At 33.8% G+C, this 22243-nt stretch overlaps 1 protein-coding gene across 7 annotated transcripts in view; it reads right to left on the reverse strand.

Moving 5' to 3' along the window:
* Positions 1–22243, reverse strand: part of MAP2K5 (mitogen-activated protein kinase kinase 5) — a 317449-nt gene that overhangs the window by 108934 nt on the left and 186272 nt on the right. For all 7 annotated transcript variants that reach the window (XM_051980795.1, XM_051980794.1, XM_051980793.1 and 4 more), the window contains exons 14-15: positions 5790–5863; positions 4763–4813 (exon numbers count right to left, since the gene is read on the reverse strand). In XM_051980795.1, coding sequence (XP_051836755.1) covers positions 4763–4813; positions 5790–5863 — 125 coding nt within the window. The remainder of the gene's footprint in view (positions 1–4762; positions 4814–5789; positions 5864–22243) is intronic.

Here is a 22243-nt window from a genome sequence, read left to right on the forward strand (position 1 = left end):
CCAGCAGCTTATTCTAATAGCCTGCAGTGTCACTTTACAGGATATGAAGTGATAAAAGCCTGCATACCAATGGCAACTGCATCTGAAGAGAGAAGGGGACATAGATGAAAATTTTTTATAAAAGTAGAAACAACCAAGCTTAGTAACAGGGCGACAATTAAGTTGCAGGCCTAGATGCCTGAAAGGATTGTGGAATCCTCAATGTAAGTGAGAAATTTGGAAGAAAAGAAGATTTGGGAGGAAAGATAAAGACTTTTGTTTTGGATTCGCTGAGTTTTGAGCAGCCTACAGTTTGAGATGTTCAACAGGACATCTGGGGATGTGAGACTGAAAGTCAAGAGAGAAGTTGGGACTATATAAATAGATGTGAGAATCATTTGTGTAGAGAAGCTAATTGAATGTCTGAGTGTTGAAGAGATCATCTAAAGGAAGAAAAGAGCCAAGGATGGAACCTTGGGGGCTACTCATGGTTAGTGGATATGACTTGGAAGATTCAGTAAAGAAGACTGAGAAGGAATAAATAGTAAGTCAGGGAGAAGAAGCAGGAAATTTGTCACAAAAAAAAAAAAAAAAAACTAGAAAGAAGAGAGGAGAAAGAGATTAAAAATGGAATGGGATCAAAGGTGCAGATAGAAGAGCTTGCTTTGACAATAAGGATCACCTTTTTATATAAGATAGGAGTAAAGAAGGAGATAATGGGGGAAAACATGAGTGACATGAGTAAAGAGAAGATAAAAGTGGGATCTTGGCAAATGGGCTCTTTTTTTTTTTTCAGTTAAAAACGGCAGCAGGGGTAGGGAATACAATGGAAAGCTTAAGGAGAGATGAAAAAGTTTTGGGGAAAAAGCTGTTGTGTTAAGTGGGATAATGAGGAGATTGGGGAGTCATAAAAGGAATGCCTTGATGCTGTAAGGATCTGATTCAGATTATGTTGTATAAATTTCTAGTGGATCTAGTTAGCATCATTATAGGATTTTCTTTAGTTCTTTCTATAGTATAAGAATAAGAATGAAGTTCGTGGATGGTGGAAGTAGCCCACCATTGTATTTCGCATATTCATCATTCCTTCACTCATGATTACATTCCATTACATGTAAATACCACAACTTGTTCAACATTCACCAATCAATGGGTACACACTTTGCTTGCAGTTCTTTGCTACCTCAGAAAGTGCTGCTATAACGTTTTGGTACAAACCATGATTCTCATTTTACAGATGAGAAAATTTGAGGACTAGAGTTTGAGAGACTGGCCTAAGGTCATAAAAAGAACAAAGAGTCTTGCTCATATTTGCATTCTGTTGCACTGAGGTTTTAGAATACCTATATTATAGCTATAGTAATGGATTTAGTAATTACCATAAAATAATAATAACCAGCATCAACATATGTCTACTATGTGTCAGGCTCCATGCTAAACACTTTACAATTATTTCATTTGATCCTCACAACAACCTAGGGAGGTAGGTGCTGTTACTATCCACATTTTATAGCTTCTTTACTCCTATATCTTGTATAAAAAGGTGATCCTTATTGTCAAAGCAAGCTCTTCTTCCTGCACCTTTGATCCCATTCCATTTTTTCTGATTACCTTCTCTATTATTCCTACTCTTTCACTCATTTTAAATCTTTCTCCTCTCTTCTTTCTAGTTTTTTTTTTTTGTGACAAATTTTCTGCTTCTTCTCCTCCCTGACTTATTATTTATTCTTCTCAGTCTTCTTTATTGAATCTTCTTCCAAGTCATATCCACTAACAAGTGACTTGTGCAGTTAAGTGTCTGAGACCAAATTTGAACGCACATTTTCCTGATGTGAGGCCCAGCACTCTATCCACTACACCACCTACTGTCCCTTACTATGATGAATAAGGTGCCCTAGGAGTCAATACTTTTTTCACAGCTAGCTGGTGGCAAAACCACCTTCAGAATTCAACTTCTATGGCCTATCCTCTACCAAGAAACTTGCTCTCCTTATCAAGAAATTTTAGAATTGCATGAGATAGCTTAGTCTAACGAACCAGCTCTACCCCATATTTGTTGCCCTCAGTTTCATACTTGGCACTTTCCAGAAATGTGTAGATCATCTTGCAACTGCTGGAAGTGCAACTAAGAACAATACTTAGTAAAGACTTTGAAAAGAAGAAAAAGGCTTTTTTCAAGCTTGGCCTCGGTTTTTTTTTTTTTTTTTTTCTTTTCTTTTTTTTTTAAACTTGTCAAAAATCAACAAGCATTAATTAAGTCAGATTGCTCCACACAGGCCATGCTCAGTCCTTTCTTGCTGCCTTCATTCATTTTCTTTGCCCTGCCCAAACATCTTTTCCTTTCCCTATCCATCCTTTCACCTCCAGTGAAGTTTATTTTTCTTTAAACCAGGGTTGTTTATTCATGGCCTTCTTTGACAGCCTGATGAAACCCACAGCCCCTTCTCAGAGGAATGTCATTATGTGCATAAATAAATTAATATGTTACAATTCATAATTATAAATATAGAAATTATAAATTATAAAGGATTATAAAAGAGGTAAATTATACTGAAATACAGTTATCAATTAGATATTTTTAAAAATTGTATGTTCATGGACTCCGAGTTAAGAAGCTCTACTTCAAACCTTTCTTCAAGTAGTGTATAAGAGCAACTATTGATAGCTCTTCTATTTCAAGAAAATTCCTTGACCTCACTATTCAAATGGACTTCATATCGGTCCCTTTTAGTGAATCAATCTGAGCTGGAAGAGGCCTTAGAAACCACTTACTTCAAACTTTACTAAGAAAATCTAATCACTACAATGCACCAGCTATCTCAGAGACATCAAGGGAGTCAGCCAGAAGGATCTAAGAAGTATCAGAGGTGGCAGCTAAGCTCAAGATTTTCCTGAATCCCAAATCTAACATTCTTTCCACTCAACCAACCTGAACTTAGAATTGTGGGACAGACTATTAAGGAGAACTTCATTGAATCTGTATATAATGTCTTGTTCTGTAATTGTTTCATATATGCTTATGTTCCTAACTAGATCGCAAGCTCTTTCCCCATCATTCTAACAGAGTTAGATAAGTAACTCACGTTTAGAGAATACTGGTTGACTGAATACAAATCTGGACAAAGCTTCCATTATCATGGAGACTGTAACAAAACCTATTATAAAGTTCATTTTCCTTTCAAAGATACAAGTTTATTCTTCTTAAATCCATGACCCTGACTTTAAAAAAAAAAAAAAAAAAAGACTAGTACTTCATCATCAAGGCTTTGCCTTTCAAGTTATACTTTCTACTTACCTTGATTTTCTTTGCTTGGACTATAAATTTTATGACTGGAATTCATTCATCCAAGAAGAAAAGCAATTTTACTACTGCCAATCGGTTCTAACATTTCATAATTTTAATCCTTGCTTTTTCAATTAACAGACGGACGCATTGTATTCATCCATAAACACTTTGGAAAAAAAGTAATTTCTTTAATGTACACCTGGGAAGGACAACTGTAATCTGGATTTGAACATTCAAAGAATAATGCAATTTAATTATTAGACCAATTTAAAGCCACTAAGAACAAGATGCATTGTTGAAAAGTTGATTCATTTTGAGGTTTTTTTTTCTTCTCATCATTATTCTGAACTCTTCCACCAAACTGAAGCTGCTTCCCTCTTTCCTTCCTTCCTTCCCTCCCTCTAAAATTCCCCAAATTTGCCGAACAGGTGGGAGCAGAATGATAATTCAGTCTTGTTAAGAATAAAGCAGTAAGGTTTCAGAGGCAGAAAAAGGCAAATATATCAGTTTTCTAATAACAATTACAGCTACTATCTATAAAATGCTTTTTACAAAGTGCTTTAAAATATTATTTCATTTTATCCTCATAGTAACCCCGGGAGGTTGTTTTATTATTGTCTCCATTTTACAAATGAAGAAACTGAGGGAAACAGAAATTAAGTGATTTTTCTCAGGATCACATGGCTAGTAAGTGTCTGAGGCTGGATTTAAACTCAGATCTTCCTGATTCCAAGTCTAGTGGTCTACCCACTGCACCGCCCAGCTGCCTCTAGTCTCTCAAATTAACAAAGTTCAACAGTTAAGATGTTGCTGCTTTTTCTGTATTCTGGTGCCTGAACTGGCATGTGGTATATAAGAGAAAATATTCTAGTTCATCAAAATAAACATCTTTTGATTTAAGGGATAAAAAAGTATTTTTGTACCAAATCAAAGTTCTAGACATGAATGATTCATTGGAAATCATTTAGAAAACACACAGAGGGAAGCCCATTTATTGAAACAAACATAATTCCATATTAAAAAAACTGTAAAAGATGCTCTCCAAAAGAGAAAAACAAGCCAAACATGATGATGCAGGTTCTAGAAAAAGCTGTACCCATACGTAAATTTTGGCAACATCAATAACTTGCCTACATTCTTGGAGAAAACAACCAATCTTACTAACAGTTTGGGAGTACATGTGGGTTAATTAAGACAAGCAATCCTGCAAAATAGCCAATATAGCATAGTTTAATTTTCCTATAAGATTATATTTCAATACTATATGTGCTTAATGATTTTTTTTTTCACATGTGACAGAATCTAGTTAAGTCAACAAAGCCAAGTAGGTTTAGAGCTCCTGAATTATCCTTAATGTCTTTTACAAAGATTTTAAAATCTTTATAATTTATGATCTGTAAGAACAAAGCTATGGAATGAATCCAACTATTATATATTACCAAGTATGTAAAGCTAAAGACTTTGGTTTAAATGTTATTTTTGCATAAGTTTACTTACCGCCATATAAGCATTTGTTCCAACATACGTCTTGGCTATAGAATTCACCAGCTATGAGACAAAACAGTCTGTTAGAACAATATAAAGATAATGTGGAAATAAAATGGGCAATTATTCCTCATTTAACCTACAATCATCATTCCTATAAATCAACTAAAAATTATGTAAAAGGGAACAAATTTATCTACAAAGGCATTAAAAATGATTAAATCTCTCTTTTCTTTTGAATGCTATTTCCACTTTAAACAAGCACAGCATTATAGTTTATAGCAGATAACCTTAAACAATTCTGTTAAGCAGGATGCTTATAGCTTTAGTACCCCAAACCAGCCTGATATAAAAACTCAATTTGAAGTAGAATTTGAACACACTCATTTTTGAGTCAGATGGCTCAAGAAGTGAATGAAGCCACATGCATTACTAGAATGAAATGAACACTAAATACACTGGAGGGATAACAGACTTTGACAACTCATAATACAACGTTGACCTCCTCTTTGGTCTTCGTGTTTGGCTGAGAGTAAAGGTGGCTGCAATTCAAATCAACATCACAGCACGCTCATGGGTCACTATCACCGAGGTTCTCAGGGGAGGCCCAAAATGGAAATTAATTAAAATTTGTGCTGCACATTGTAATGGCCCACCACCATTGTTGCTCCCAATATTAATTTTTATTGTGGGCCAGTTGGGCTCCCCAGACACAGCTCCCACTCTGCCCTCCCTTTTGTCTGGCCAAAACGCTTTCATATCAAAGCTGCATATCAATGAAGTTTGCTATTCGTAAGTAGTAATTACAATATCAGCAGTTTTTACTGTCATTAAACAATGAACAATCATATTCTGATGAAGAAAACTCGCTCAGAGATTAAAAATGAATAACATGTTCCCAGTGAGGCTAGCATTTTGAGGTTCTGTTTGTCTTGCAGCTAGGTGATTTTAATTCCAGGAAGGAGGAGAAACAAAACAAAACAAAAAAAAAAATTGTAATAGTAGAAGAGGAAAGAAGGAAAGGAAGACTAGGTTCTACCTGAGTGCTAACTCCAAAATCACACAGCTTGACCTGTCCTCTTGTGTTCACCAACATATTGGAAGGCTTCACATCTAAAGCAGGATCAAAGGAAACCAAAAACTAAATAATCCAAAACTTGTAGCTCTAATCATTAAAAAGAAAAAAAAATACAAATATCAGCTATATTTTTATCTATGAAAATAAAATTATGATATCAGTTAATTTCTAAATCCTAAAACTAAATGATCATAAATATTATAAATAGAGATAAACTTAAAGTTCTCTGATATCCTACTTCTAATTTTTTGTTGCTTCTGTTGGATCAGAATTGATTGCTACTAGGAGTAAAATTGAATCTTTGTAATAATAACAGTATCCTTAAATTTCTTGAATCTACTGCCTTCCGGCTTAAATCCATGGATCCTGTGATCTTGTGCCAAGGAAGAACTTCTTCCTTTCTTTTTCTTACAATGGTTTGGTTGCTCCAAACCCCTCCATGCTCATTCTTAAGGATAAGGAGAAAGAAAAACATTGTTATATAAGCAGTAAAACTTCGTCTTGATAGGCTTTTTCTATGTGGCAACCATGATTCTATAACACTCCTTCCAAGTAACACACTCTGCCCTTTTCTTTTTGAATACATATCAAATTGTTTAAAATGATTTAAGCCACCATAAATGCTCTACCATCATTCCAGTCTCTGTCCATTCCAATTTAATCTACATAATCCTATCAGGTCAAATTTCCAAAAACCCTTTCATTTGGTTTTTCTTCAGCTTAAAAGTCTTTTTTTTTTTTTTTTTTTTAAATAACTTTTTATTGACAGAACCAATGCCAGGGTAATTTTTTACATATCCCTTGCACATATTTCTGTTCCGATTTTTCCCCTCCCTCATTTCACCCCCTCCCCCAGATGGCAAGCAGTCCTATATATGTTAAATATGTCGCAGTATATCCTAGATAAGCTTAAAAGTCTGCCTACAAAATCAAGTCCAAGTTCTCTAGTTTAGAGTGATAACCCAACTTACTTTTTAAATTTTTTCTTTAAAATTTTTTTATTATAAGCTTGAGTCATTAACAAACATGTATAGGATACAAAATAAACACACATAAGTCATCAGCATTCTTATATGTCACTAACAAAATCCAACAGTTAGAGTTACAAAGAGAAATTCCATTTAAAGGAACTACTGACAGTATAAAATATTTAGGAATCTATCTGCCAAGGGAAAATCAGAAATTGTGTGAGCAAAACTATAAAATTCTTTCTACACAAATCAAGTCAGATCTAACCAATTGGAAAAATATTAAATGCTCTTGGATTGGGGGAGCAAATATAATAAAGATGACAATGCTACCTAAACTAATTTATTTATTTAGCGCTATACCAATCAGACTGCCAAAAAACTATTTTAATGACCTAGAAAAAATAACAACAAAGTTCATATGGAAAAACAAAAGGTCAAGAATTTCAAGGGAATTAATGAAAAAAAAAATCAAATGAAGGTGACCTAGCTGTACTAGATCTAAAATTATATTATAAAGCAGCGGTTACCAAAACCATTCGGTATTGGCTAAGAATAGACTAGTTGATCAGTGGAATAGATTAGATTCAAAGGACAAAACAGCCAATAACTTTAATAATCTAGTGTTTGACAAACCAAAAACCCCTTTTGGAATAAGAACTCACTGTTTGACAAAAATTGCTGGGAAAATTGTAAATTAGTATGGCAAAAACTAGGCATTGACCTACACTTAACACTGTACACCAAAATAAGGTCAAAATGGCTTCATGACCTCGGCATAAAGAATGAGATGATAAATAAATTGGAAGAGCATAGGATAGTTTACCTCTTAGACCTGTGGAAGAGGGAGGAATTTATGACCAAAGAAGAACTAGAGCTCACTATTGAATACAAAATAGAAAAATTTGATTATATCAAATTGAAAAGTTTTTGTACAAACAAAACTAATGCAGACAAGACTAGAAGGGAAGCAATAAAGTGGGAAAACATTTTTACAGTCAAAAGTTCTGATAAAGGCCTCATTTCCAAAATATATAGAGGACTCTAATTTATAAGAAATCAAGCCATTCTCCAAATGATAAATGGTCAAAGGATATGAACAGACAATTTTCAGATGAAGAAATTGAAACTATTTATAGACATATGAAAAGAGGCTCCAAGTCATTATTAAGACAACTCTGAGATACCACTACACACCTGTCAGATTGGTTAGAATGACAGGGAAAAATAATGCAGAATGTTGGAGGGGATGTGGGAAAACTGGGACACTGATACATTGTTGGTGGAACTGTGAATACATCTAGCCATTCTGGAGAGCAATCTGGAATTATGCCCAAAAAGTTATCAAACTGTGCATACCCTTTGATCCAGCAGTGTTACTACTGGGCTTATATCCCAAAGAGATCTTAAAGAAGGGGAAGGGACCTATGTGTGCAAGAATGTTTGCGGCAGCCCTGTTTGTAGTGGCCAGAAACCGGAAACTGAATGGATGCCCATCAATTGGAGAATGGCTGAGTAAATTGTGGTATATGAATGTTATGGAATATTATTGTTCTGTAAGAAATGACCAGCAGGATGATTTCAGAAAGGCCTGGAGAGACTTACACGAACTGATGCTGAGTGAAATGAGCAGGACCAGAAGATCATTATATACTTCTATAATGATACTGTACGATGATTGAATTGCCCTCTTCAACAGTGAGATGAACCAAATCAGTTCCAATGGAGCAGTAATGAATTGAACCAGCTACACCCAGCAAAAGAACTCTGGGAGATGACTATGAATCACTACATAGAATTCCCAATCCCTCTATTTTTGTCCGCCTGCAGTTTTGAATTCCTTCACAGGTTAATTGTATACTATTTCAAAGTCTGACTCTTTATACAGCAAAATAACTGTTTGTACATGTATATTTATATTGTATTTAACTTATACTTTAACATATTTAGCATGTATTAGTCAACCTGCCATCTGGGGTAAGGGGTGGGGGAAAAGAGGGAAAAAGTTGGAACAAAAGGATTTGCAACTGTCAATGCTGAAAAATTACCTATGCATATATCTTGTAAATAAAAAGCTATAATAAAAATTTTTTTTAAAAAACCATGTATATTCCTATATGTCAAGAAAGCCAACTTTATTTTTTGTTATTCATCTCTGTCTATATTATGCTCACTCAAAACAATCTATTTATTGTTCCTAAAACAAGCTTTAAAGCCTTCCTGTGGTCACTCAGTCTTGGCTCATACTATTATTTCCACTCTTCTCGGCCAATAAGAATCAGGCCTATCCATCCCACAAGTTTTTCAAATCGCTCAAGATTCAAATAACTCAAGTTCTATTACTTGCATGAAACCTTTCTTATTCAAACCAGTCCTTGGCAACCTCTTTCTCACCTGAACATCACTAGTAATGCTTCAGTAACATGCAGTTGGCCCTTGTGAATTATCATTTTCTTTCTATATGGTCATGTCTTCTTCCTTTAACTAGATTAGCTTCTTGAAAGCAAGAACTATCATGTACTTCTCAGTACTTCCTACAGAACTTATCATGCTTGCCAAAAATATTTAAGATGTGACTTTTTTTTCCCTGAAATAAATTAAATCTGGATCCTTGAAGAAGTGAAAAAATCTTTCCTTTGGGTCTTATAAAACACAATTTTAACATAAATTAATTCTAAAAATGGAGAAATTTTCTCACTCTTCTCATTTTTTTATCCAATATTTTGTTAAGAGAAAAAAAAAACAATCCTAGAATTAAAGTATCTAAGCTAAGAATTGGTCTTTTTAAGCTCTGTATTTATGTAGATCCTTATCCCACCCCACTTCACTCTATTCTGTCTGTAATGTATTCCCTTCATAGTGGTACCTAGTGAAATCTCTCCTTTTGAGTTTCACCAACACAATTTAAATAACCTATGTCTTTACCACAAAGCTACTGCATAAAGTGGTCATTGTTAATAATTTAAGTTAGAGAAACTAAAACAATTCTAAGGAATATAATGCTATAAATGAAATTTTATAAACTAACATCCTATACACTAGCAATGTTTCATCAAATTTATATTTTCTTCAGTTATTTCATTTGGGAAAACTTAACACAGGGTAGATTTTGACATGTAGTGCACCTAAATCTGGGGCAGTATAGTGAATAGAGGGCTTGGAATTAGGAAAACCTGAATTCAAATCTGACTCCAGACACTCACTAGATGTGTCACCCTAATCAAATCACTTAATCCTGTTTGCCTGTTTCCTAATCTGTAAAATGAGCTGAAGAAATGGCAAACAATCTCAATATCTTTATGAAAAACAACAACAACAATAATACAATATCTCCCCTTCAAAAAACAAAACAAAACTCCAAATAGGGTTATGTGGAATAATACAACTGCATAACAAAACATGACATCTACATCTAAGAAAGTGCCGTATTGTGTAATATAAAAAATATATAAATTTAGAATAAAAGGACTTGGGTTCAAATTCCACTTCAGCCACTTACTAACTGCATGACATTAAGAAAGTGATCTTGCCTCAAATCCCTCAGCCTCAGTTTTTCATTTGTAAAGTGAGGAAGTGAGACTAGATGGTTTCAAAGGTCACTTCTAGTTCTAAGACTAGGATCCTACAATCTATGACAATGTAATATTTTGTATCCCCTAGGGGACAAAATAGGTGGTCTATAAAATATTGCTTTGATGAATAAACTGTGCTAAAATTGAGTTTTGTTGTACTTGTATCAAAATAATAACTGTTTCAGTTGAGACCATAGCAGTTAAAGCTGAATATGAGTCAAAATATTAGGGAGATGGAAAGGTTTTCAGAAAATCCTAGCATTTCTAAGCTGGAAGGAACCATCAAGATAAAACTGTGCTTTACAAATGAAGAAATGAAGATTAATAGAGAAGTATGGCCATGTTAGCATCAAAGCCAGTTATATAACCTGGGCTTCCTCCAAAACTTACAATTAAATAAAACTGTAAAAGACAAGCTTGTACAAGCAGACACTGTGGATCTTCCTTCATCCATTTCTAAACAATATTTATTTGGGCTACATAATTTTAATACCTACAATTGTGGTCCCTTCTCAATGGATTGCTTAGAACTAGTCACATCAGACTAATGTTTGCTTGAGGAATAATCTGTATTTTCTTTAAATTATACTTATCTTTTCCAATACTTTTTGGAACGAGAAAGATACAATTATCTTCCATCTATTATCTGCCAACATAAAAATGTGTATAACATTTCAGGATAACAAAGTTCCAAGGGAGAAGTATGTATATATGTATATTTTTCTTTTCTTTTTTACCTTTCCATACCCTCAGTTTAAATTCTCACAATACAATGTGATACAACTTGAATCTTCTAATTTGTCGAAATGAGGGTAGAAGCATCAATTCAAGTTTCACTTCCTGTACAAAATGTTTTACCTTTATATGTCGGGGATTCAACTAACTTCATACAAAGCTGCTGAACTATTGCTTCAAGACCCAATGAAAGTCTTCATGTGTAACATGCAAAGTCCCTAACTCCTTAGAATAGCTCTGAAAGAATGAGGCACTGGAGTAATTTGATTTATTTTGACTGTACTCTGAGCCAGACAAAATAAAACATCAAGAAAAGAGGCAGAAAAAGGACTTTTTAAGAAGTAGTTAGTCATGTTCTTAATTCAATGAAATCTCAAGTCATAGAAAAAAAGTGAATGGGGAGGTATCATTTTTTCTTTAAAAACATTATTATTTTTTCTCCTCTGAACAAAGTATATCAAAGATGAGTCAGTAAAATAACAGATCAAAAAGAGCAATTATCAGGGCAGATCAGGGTCATTTTTACTTAATCAGGCCATTAATTATTAGACTTTAATAATTAGGTACACTGAAGGCAAGAAAGCTGACACCAATAGTGGGTATTGATTTTACTGAGTCAATGCAGAGAGGATTCCTGATTTATTTTAAAAATTAAAAATAAGAGACAGAAACCAGGCATTGGTGGTTTTTCCCCCCATATAAACTAAATACAAAATATTTTCTATAAAAACAAGAAATTTTAGTGCATAATATGGATACTTATTTTCATTCAACAACATGATATAAGATAAGGCTATAAGAGCACAAGTTAGTATTCTCTTTCTTTGAGGATTTGAGATTGTTATATGCTCTTTGTTACCATAGTGCAGTGGGAGAGTTAGGAGAATTGGCTTTCAGTTCTGGTTCTGTTAGTAAATGGAACCTTGTACATGTCCCAGATTCTAGCTAAGGTCTTATCTACAGAATCACATAATTTCAAATTGTATATTGGCTTAAATGGCTCACAACAGCTAAACTTGTCATACCTAAACAGCTGACTAGGAAAATTCCTTTCCATTCATCTCAATGAGTAGTGAAGGTGACACAATGATGAATAAAACACAGCCCTGCCCTCAATGGGCTTACCATGTAAGACAGAAGAATAAGAAATAACACATGCATATCAGTAATAATACAAGATAAGATAGAAAGATAGATGAACAGTACAAATGGATCACTCCTCCCTTGGAGGTCCATAAGGGAAGCTTACCCAAAGGAGGTACCATTTGAATTGGACCTTAGAGGATGACTGGAAAAAAATGAGTTCTAATAAGATTGAAAAGAATGACATCATCATTCAAAAATAGCCAACATTTTTGTTCTTTATTGGGCTATGATAATCTGAGCAGATAGGGCTTCTTAAAAAAAAAAAGCAGAAGTTCCCCTGGGTTAGCCTTACTTTCACAATGTCCTTGGAAGGCAGGAGGAATTTGACAGGGGTATTTCAGCCTGTTTTACCTGAATACAGATTGCTAAAGATTTCTCCTAAATGACAAGAGCTATTTAGCTGGGATCGCTGAAGAGTCAACAATTACCCAATCACAACACTTGCCTTGTGTCACAATATTTTCCCACTCCTTCAGTGAGATTTCACAGTAAGCTGAACTTTCCAGTGATGAATGAGATAATGAATCTTTGAGTTACAGCAGTGACAGAGGAAGCAGATAACAGGTGGTTTGAGGCAGTTCTGGCCAATAATTTGCAATACTTAGAAGATTATCAAGAAAACATCTGGGAGGAAAGAAAGAAAAGCCTGAGAAAGAAACTTTGACAAATAGGGTCTTTTATCATTCTGAAGATAAGGGCAGGTGGCTTTAAAAAATAATTTAGTAATAACTGAATGGAAAGCAGCCCCAAAAACCCTATTATGTTTTTTCCTTCATTGTTGTCTTGCTGTTACTTTCTTTGGGTTATTGTGGTAACTTTCTTTTCTTTTTTGTCTCAAAGGACTCTTTAATTAAGACCTTAATTATTAGAGCCTAAATTAAATAGGTTTATACATTTTTTTTAATAGCTGGAAAGGCTCTAAGAAATAATCTAATTCAAAGGTTCTTAACTGTTCAGAATGTTTTTAAATGCATAAAATAAAATAGAAAGGATTACAAAAGGAAACAATTAGTAGGTATCAAAAAACTTTTTTTTAAATCACAAGTTTGCAGATCCTAAATTAGGAACCCTGATCAAATTTAAACCAATGAGATGAGAAAGCTGAGATCCAGAGATGAAAATTGATTTGTCCCAAACCCCATGGGTAGCACATACCAATAACAAGACTAGTATCTGAAGCCAGGTCCTATGATTAGATGGGCTCTGATGTCCCTTAGAGCTCTAGACCAATAACTTCTATTATCACATACTTTATGCCTACTCTATGGCAGTGTTTTGATATGTCCATTTCCTCTTGGTATAAAGTATGTGCTTTAAAGATAATAGTAATAAATGATTTTAAGATTCTTTCTCCAATACAACTAGGCCTACATCTGTACATATACCACCAATAACTGGTTTGAAAGTGAAAAATTGTTGGTCCAAATAATACCAAATAACTGGCTTGATGGAGGTTATGGCTGGATTGATGGGATGGAACTCGTTCACTGCACTGACCAAATTGACTGTGAAATTGGCATCATGTAGATACAACCCAAATTTTCACACTTAATGGTCTCATGATGGAAGCTGTATTTTTATTTGAATTACATCAATTAACCATTAAAACCCCACATAAACAGGATCAAGCTGAAGCTCACTAATAAAAGCTAACATTGGAAAGAGACTCTGATTTCTGTAACACTCCACAAAAGGCAGCACCGCCCACTAGCCAGCCCCTGCTACTGACACAAATAAAGGTCAAAGTGGGTGGCTATCCCTGGAGTCATATTTTGGCTTGTTGCCAATGGATTTAAAAACAGATAAATAAAAGCTTTTTATGAAACCATAGTTGGAGGTATTGTCTACTTAGTTAATGAATATCCTTGACACAGAATCCATGAAACAAATTCCTGTCTGGGAAAAATTTTGCCTCTCTAGTTCAACCTGTTTTCTCTTTTCTCAGAAAATGAAAACAGAACAAGCTTGTTTTTCTTCTTTCCTAAACTTTCATACAGCTCACAATCAAACTGCCTACTGAGTATATTAATCTGAACATTTAGGTGCTTGGTATCATTTATAATTTCTGCTTCTTTTAAGTGATCCCTGTTTTGTCCTTCAATGTCTTATTTTACATTGCTTTTAAGATCCTGAGTTCTCTGAGAAGTAAAACAAACAAGTGAATAATTTAGTTTCAGAGAATGATCTGGCTCTGATGTGAGATGACAGTGAATAGAGACTGAAGCTTCTTCTCCTTGACTTTTTCCCTTTTGAAAAAATCAATAAAAGCATGTATATTAACTGTTATGCATCCAGGAAGCCATTCTCAGCTTAACTAGAGCTGGAGGAAACAACCAGCAGGTCTCCCCTCCTAGTGACCACAAACAGCAGTACAGAGACCAAAGCCCTTCATCAGTCCTCTTCATTATGGGTAATTGTCTTATGAAAAGACACCATCCAATATATCTATCTAGTTATTTCTCAGGGACTGTACTCTAATGAAGTAAAACAGCAGGTACAATTAAATATAGAATATGCTGACATTTTACATTACAAATTCATCCATGCACAACAGGAATGCACTTAAAGGAAAACCATAATGCAATATAAAGTCAGTCTAATCATTCTATCACATAATAAAGAGCAGGTCACCCAACTATTCTTTTAAGTGCCTTAAATAAAAATAAGACGCATAATTAAAAATTCTAAATGACATTTGCTGTCTTCAGCATCTTATGGAATAGTTTAGTGTAGGGACAATAATGTTCTGCTGTTGAGACTGTAAAAAACAGACATGATTTTAAAAGCTTATAGGCCTGGAAAAAAATGTAAAAAAGGCCTGAGAGTCTAGTCCTCACTTCTCTTGTTCCATTTTCAGAATTATGGAATAGGGTCAAAGGCCATTGGATGAGGAATTAGGAGAGCTGTGTTTTAGTTTCAGTTAAATGATTATAGACAAATCACTTTGCCTCTCTGGGCTTGATTTACTCATTTGGAAAATGAACGAATTAGATTAGATCATGTCAAATTCTATGATCTAAAGGAATACTGAAAATTATCTAGAATTTTCTTTTTAGTCAAGATTATTTTAATTTCTAATTGGGCAGGACCCACACACAGACTGGGTGACAAGTAATGTTCTGCTATTTTCCCTAAGGATTGAGAAAGAGAAAGAGAGAAAGAAGAAAGAAAGAAAGAAAGAAAGAAACAAACAAACAGAGAAAGAAAGAGAGAGGAAAAAAAGAAAGAGAGAAAGAAAGAGAAAAAGAGGGCATGAAAAAAACTAAAAGAGAAAGAAAAAAGAAACTAAAAGAAAGAAAGAGAAAAAAGAGAGTAAGAAAAAGAAAGAGAAAAAGAGAGAGAAAAAAGAGAGAAAGAAAGAAAAAAAAAAGAAAAAACTGGCACCTGGAACTTGGGCTGGACAAGTATCACTTAATGGCATGGATAAATTCCTATGAATTTTAGTAAAGCTTCATGAGGAGCAGGGTTTTTAGAGGAAAAGAGTTAGTGATGCTTTGTATATTGTCACTGAATGCTAGAACTAGCTAAGGGATGAAGCTAGAATTTTACAATTGAAGAAAAGTTCATGCTAGCCTTCTTTATTAGGCATCTGCACAGTTTTTTGCATTAATTAATAAATGAATGAATGAATGAACAAACAAATACATAAAAGTTGCCCTTGCCTGGTTTTTTTCTTCCACTGAAAGCTAAGCTTACTAGTTTAGAGAAAACTAATCTTCTCTTTCCAAAAGAGTGGTTCACCAGAATTGATGTTTTCTACCATGTAATCCCATTAACTAACTTGTGGGGATGTCTTTTTCAGAATATTATAGATAGGACTATTGATAGGGCAGTTAGAAGGAGTATAAATAGAAAGTAGGTATAAGTTGATTTTGATGTGATGATGTAAGGGGAAAAAAACACTCAGGTGTGGAAAAAGGATTATACTGGGAGAAAAGGAAAGGGGAAGTAAAGTGAAGTAAATTGAACCACGGGAAGAAGCATAAAAGACCTATTATATTGGAGGGAAAGAGGCAAGAGGGAATGAGCATTGTCTGAAGAATTCATTTCATTAGATCTGGTTCAAAGTGGGAATGACATACACACTCCGTTGGATATAGATATTTATCTTATTCTACAGAGAAGCAGGAGGAGAAAAGAGAAAGAAAAGGAAGGGGCTGGAAAGAAGGAAGGGCAAAAACCATAGGAAAAAGGAGTAAGAGAAAGGAAGCGGGGTGATAGAAGGGAGATCAGATTGAGGGAGGAGAGGTCAGAAACAAAACTGGTGAGGAGGAGTAGGATGGAAAGAGAAAAAAAAGTATAAACAAGGGAGAAAATAGGATGGCAGGAAATACACAGCTAATAATCATACTGTGAATGTGAATGAGATGAACTCTCCCATAAAATGGAAGTAGATAAGGCTGGATTAAAACATGTTTACAAGTTGTTTACAAGAAACACATCTGAAACAGAGAAACACACAGAGTAAAGGTAAAAAGGTGGAGCAGAATATATTATGCTTCAGCTGAGATAAAAAAAGCAGAGGTAATGATCCTGATTCAGATGAAGCAAAAGCAAAAATAGAACTAATTAAAAGGAAAGGGAAGGAAACTACACCGTGGTAAAAGGTACTATATACAATGAAGTAATATCAATACTAAACATATATGTACCAAATTGTATAGCAGCCAAATTTTTATAGAAGTTAAGTCAGTTACAGGAAGAAACAGAAATATATAAACAGAAACTATACCAACCTCAACCTCTCTCTCTGAGAACTAGAGAAATCCAACAAGAAGTTAATAAACACAAATAAATAAGAAAGAAGTTAAAGAAGTGAATAAAATCATAGAAAACTTAGATATTATAGACTTTTGGAAAAAACTGAATGGGGATAGAAAGTAACATAACTTTTTCTCAGCAATACATAGCACTTACAGAAAAACTGACCATTAGGACATAAAAACTCATGATCAAATGCAAAAAGGCAGAAATATTTAAGTGCATCCTTTTCAGATCATGATTCAGTAAAATTTACATGGAATATATTGGGCCATAGTAAAAAAGGCCAAAAACCAATTAGAAATTAAACAATTTAATCCTAAAGAATGGGTAGATCAAACAACAAATCATAGAAACAATCAACAATTTTATCTTATAGAATGACAATAATGAGACAATATACCAAAACTTATAGGATGCAGCCAAAGCAGATCTCAGGGAAATTTTATAATTCAAAGTACTTACATGAATAAAATAGAGAAGAGATCAGTGAATTAGGCACAGAACTAAAAAAGCTAGGGGAAAAAAACAAATTTAAAACCCCTAATTAAATACCAAATTAGAAATTCTGAAAATTAAAGGAGAGATTAATAAAATTGAAAGTAAGAAAACTACTGAATTAATGAACAAAAGTAACAATTGGTTTTATGAAAAAAAAATACACAAGTCTTTGGTTAATTTGATTAGAAAAAGAAAAGAAAACCAAATTACCAGCATCAAAAATGAAAAAGGTAAACTTAACTAACAATGAAAAGGAAATTAAAGCTAATTAGAAGCTATTTTGCCTAACTGTGTATTAACAAATCTGACAATCTAATTGGAATGGATGAATATTTTCAAAAATGTAAATTGCTCAGATTATCAGAAGAGGAAATAAAATTCTTAAATGAACCTCTTTTAGAAAAGGAAACTAAAGAAGCCAGCAATAAGCTCCCTAAGAATAATTACATAAACTATTTGGAAAAATAGGTGGAGGAATCCTTCTAAATTCCTTTTATTATACAAATATGGTGCTGATATCTAAAGCAGGAAGAGCCAAAATAAAGAAAGAAAACTATGGAGCAATTTCTCTAATGAATACTGATGCAAAAATTTTAAATAAAATATTTTTTAAAATAAAATAAAAATTTTAAATAAAATAAATAAAATTAAATTAAAAAAATAAAAATAAAAGAGATTACCACAGTTTATCACCTATGACCAAATGGCATTTATACTAACATTGAAGGACTGGTTCAATATTAGGAAAACTACTAGCATAATTGATCATATTAATAAAAAAGTAACAGAAATCATATAATTTTCTATTATAAAATATTTTGACAAAATACAATACCTAATCTATTAAAAACTCTACAGAATATATGAATGGAGTTTTCCTTAAAATGATAAGCAGCAGCAGCTATCTAAAACCATCAACAATGGAGATAATATATTATATATAGGAGATTATAGTATATATATTATATATAATTAGACATTATATATAATATATATAATAAAGATAATTATATATATATGATTATATATGTGGAGATATACATATCTTCATATATAATATTATGTAACCAAGATAAGTTAGAAGCATTCCCAATAAGATCAGGGATGAAACAAGAATGCTTATTATCATCACTATTATTCAATATTGTACTAGAAATGTTAGCTTTAGTAATAAGAAAAGAAAAAGAAATGGAAGGAATAAAAGTAAACTATGAGGAAACATACTATCACTCTTTACAGATGATCTGATATATTGGTATGATGATATATTTAGATAATCAACTTAAAAACTATTTGAAACAATTAACAACTTTAACAAAGTCGCAGAATATAAAATAAACCCACACAAACCAGCATTTCTACATATTATCAACAAGGTACAGTAGTAGGAGATAGAAAAATTCTATTTAAAATAACTGCAGACAACATAAACTATCTGGGAACCTCCCTGCCAAGACGAATGCAGGAACTATATGAATACAATTACAAAACATTTTTCATGCTAATAGTCAGATCTAAACAACTAGAAAAATATCAATTTCTCATGGGTAGGCCGAGCTATTATGATAAAAATGACATTTCTGTCTAAATTAATCTCTTTATTCAGTGCCTTACCAATCAAACTGCCAAAAATTACTTTATAAAGCTAGAAAAAATAATAATAAAATTTATTTGGAAAAACAAAAAGTCAACAATATCAAGTGAAATAATGAAAAAACAAATGTAAAGGATGGTGGCATATCCACATCAGACCTAAAACTGCATTATAAAGCAGCAGTCATCAAAACCATCCTGTGTTAGTTATTTAATCCTGTTTGCTTCCGTTTCCCCATCTATAAAATGACCTGGAGAAGGAAATTACAAACTACTTTGCCAAGAAAATCCCAAATGGAGTCATGAAGTATTAGACAAGATTGAAATAATTGAACAGCAACATGTTAATTCTGTCCAAATCACTCCCTTCCCCACCATTGGCTTGTTCTCTAACCAGTGATCAAAATTTTAAATAAGAGCCTGACATACAATTTTGCTGAGTGCCTCCTTTCAGACCTCTACTCAAAGTAACAGCCTCATAAAGGCTGGGGAGCAGAGAACTCCACTCTATTTTGTAGAGTACTTGAACTGAGTGAAGTAAGTATAGACACAGTACATAGCAACAACAAAATTATGTGATGATCAATTCTGATGGACGTTGAGTCTTTTCAACAGAGAGATAATTAAGAAGTTTAACCTAACTATTTGAACTGAACCCTTAAGAACAGAACTATTCCTTAGATGATTTCTCAAAGGCAAACAGGTGGTATTTCCCATTTCCACAGGCTGCATATCTACTTCTTTCTGTCTCAATATAGCCCTTCATATTCATTTTAACCTAATTTCATGCCTATAAATATGAGAATGTTGAGAATAGAAATATGGTTTCCCTTGACTCTGTACTCTCTTTGGTATCCGGGGTTCACAGCTTCCCCCTAATGATTATGCCAGCTCATCTCTGGCATAGGGGAAAAAATCCTGCATAATTTTGCCTTCTTAACCAGAACACTAGTACACAAGCAGTTAACAGAAAAACCAACAATCTAGAGTCATTAAACTAGTTTGCTTACTTCAGCTAATGTGCTATCTCTCTTTTTTTTTTTTTAAACATAAATGTTCATGAATTATGAACAACTGCAATACTGGTATGTGATTAATATTTGCATTTAGAAGACAATATTCAAAGGGCTTTTAAGTAAGAGCCAAAAAGGGTCATTATGTTCCCCTCACTAGTACTTGCTTTAAATCAATGTGTTTTTGTTTTTTTCTGAAGCACCAGGAACAATGTTCTCTTTGATATTTTTGCCTAAGTAGAAAAGTAGTCTAGACAATGATTTTTGTGTCAAGAGGACAAGAAAGGGAAGTACCAATAATTCTGGTTACCATGTCACTAGATTTAGCCAATTTTTGATGATTCCTTTAAGATCTGATAATTTATACAACCATTATCTGTTTCTCTGGTTTTTAAAAATTATTCCACGCTTCAAAAATCATTCAAATAAGTTAAAATATTTAAAAAGTCAAAAATCAAATAATAAGATATTGTTTTCTATGCCTGAATTTTCATATGTTAAACTTCTTACATGGAAGAAGGGGTCCTTTTTTGCCCCTTTGAAGTAAGAAATTTAGAAGAAATTGTGGAAGTGATATGGAGGGCTCTGGAATTGTGTGACAAAGGTCAAGGACGGAATTTGGGGATGGGGAAAGATGGGAGACAGCAGCTAGGGGACACAGTGAATAGAGCACTAGGCCTGGAGTCAGCAAGATTCATCTTCCTAAATTCAAATCTAGCCTCAGATACTAAGTAGCAGGTTGACCCCAGGCAAGTCCCTTAATCCTGTTTGCCTTAGTTTCTTCATCTGTAAAGTAAGCTGGGAAAGGAAATACCAAAGCACTTCAGTATCACTGCCAAGAAAAGCTGAAATGTGGTGATGAAGAGTCAGGCAAAATTAAAACACCTGAATAGCAACAATGGAAACCTTGAGAAGGTGGAGAAGGAGAACTCAAGTTAAAGGAGGGGGAGTAATAGTTAAAGGATACAAGGATGAGGAGGAACAGTAGGAAGAGAAGGCCCTGAAATGGAGGACTCAAAAAAAAAAAAAAAAAAAAGGAAAAGGCAGCTGGTAAAACAGAGTAAAAGTTTAGTAGGAGAATAGATGTAGCTGTCAGGGTCTAAATGACTGAGGACAATGACAACTCTGCAACCTCCAAAGGACTTCATTTCCATTAAGGACAGAAACCTGAGTTCAAATTCTATCTTAAATATTCAGTATTTGTGTGACCCAAGGTAAGTCCACTTAACCTCTCTCAACTTGTTTTCCCATCTGTAAAATACAGATGACAAAAAGGCGGGAGGAATCAAGATGCAGAATAGTAAGAACAAGTAGAGCTGAGTTTGCCTCCTACCAGTCCTTTTAGGAAGATCTAGAAAATGCACCAGACCTGATTGAGAAATTCTAGAAAAATTCGCAATGAGCCATTTTTCTGGTCTACGTTGGCATAGGTAGACAAAGAGGGCTATTAACATTAAGGGCAAGAAATGTACACAACTCCAAGAATCACATAATCCTGGGGGACTATGAATCCACAACTGAATGATCCTGCACTTTTATTACCAAGAGGGCAGCAGCACTTCTTCCCCCCACCCCAAATCTGTACCCAAATCTTTTTCTAAAAAGAAAAATCATTTTATATTAATAAAATGGTCAAAGGATATTAAGACAATTTTCAGATGAGGAAATTCAAACCATTTCTAGTCATATGAAAAAATGTTCTAATTCACTATTTGTCAGAAAAATGCAAATTAAGACAACTCTGATGTACCTCTCAGCTTGGCTAAGGTGATAGGAAAAAAAAATGATGAACATTGGAGGGGATGTGGGAAAACTGGGATACTGATACATTGTTGGTGGAATTGTGAATAGATCCAGCCATTCTGGAGAGCAATTTGTAACTATGCCCAAAGGGCTATAAAACTGTGCATATCCTTTGATCCAGCAGTGTTATTTCTGGGCCTCTATCCAAAGAAATCATAAAAGAAGGGAAAGGACCCAAATGTGTAAAAATGTTTGTGGCAACCCTGTTTATAATGGCAAGGAACTGGAAACTGAATGGATGCCCATCAGTTGGAGAATGGCTGAATAAGTTATGGTATAGAATGTTATGGAATATTATTGTTCTGTAAGAAATGAACAGCAGG

The sequence above is a fragment of the Antechinus flavipes genome, chromosome 2 (genome assembly GCF_016432865.1).
Source record: "Antechinus flavipes isolate AdamAnt ecotype Samford, QLD, Australia chromosome 2, AdamAnt_v2, whole genome shotgun sequence".
Taxonomy (NCBI): Eukaryota; Metazoa; Chordata; class Mammalia; order Dasyuromorphia; family Dasyuridae; genus Antechinus; species Antechinus flavipes.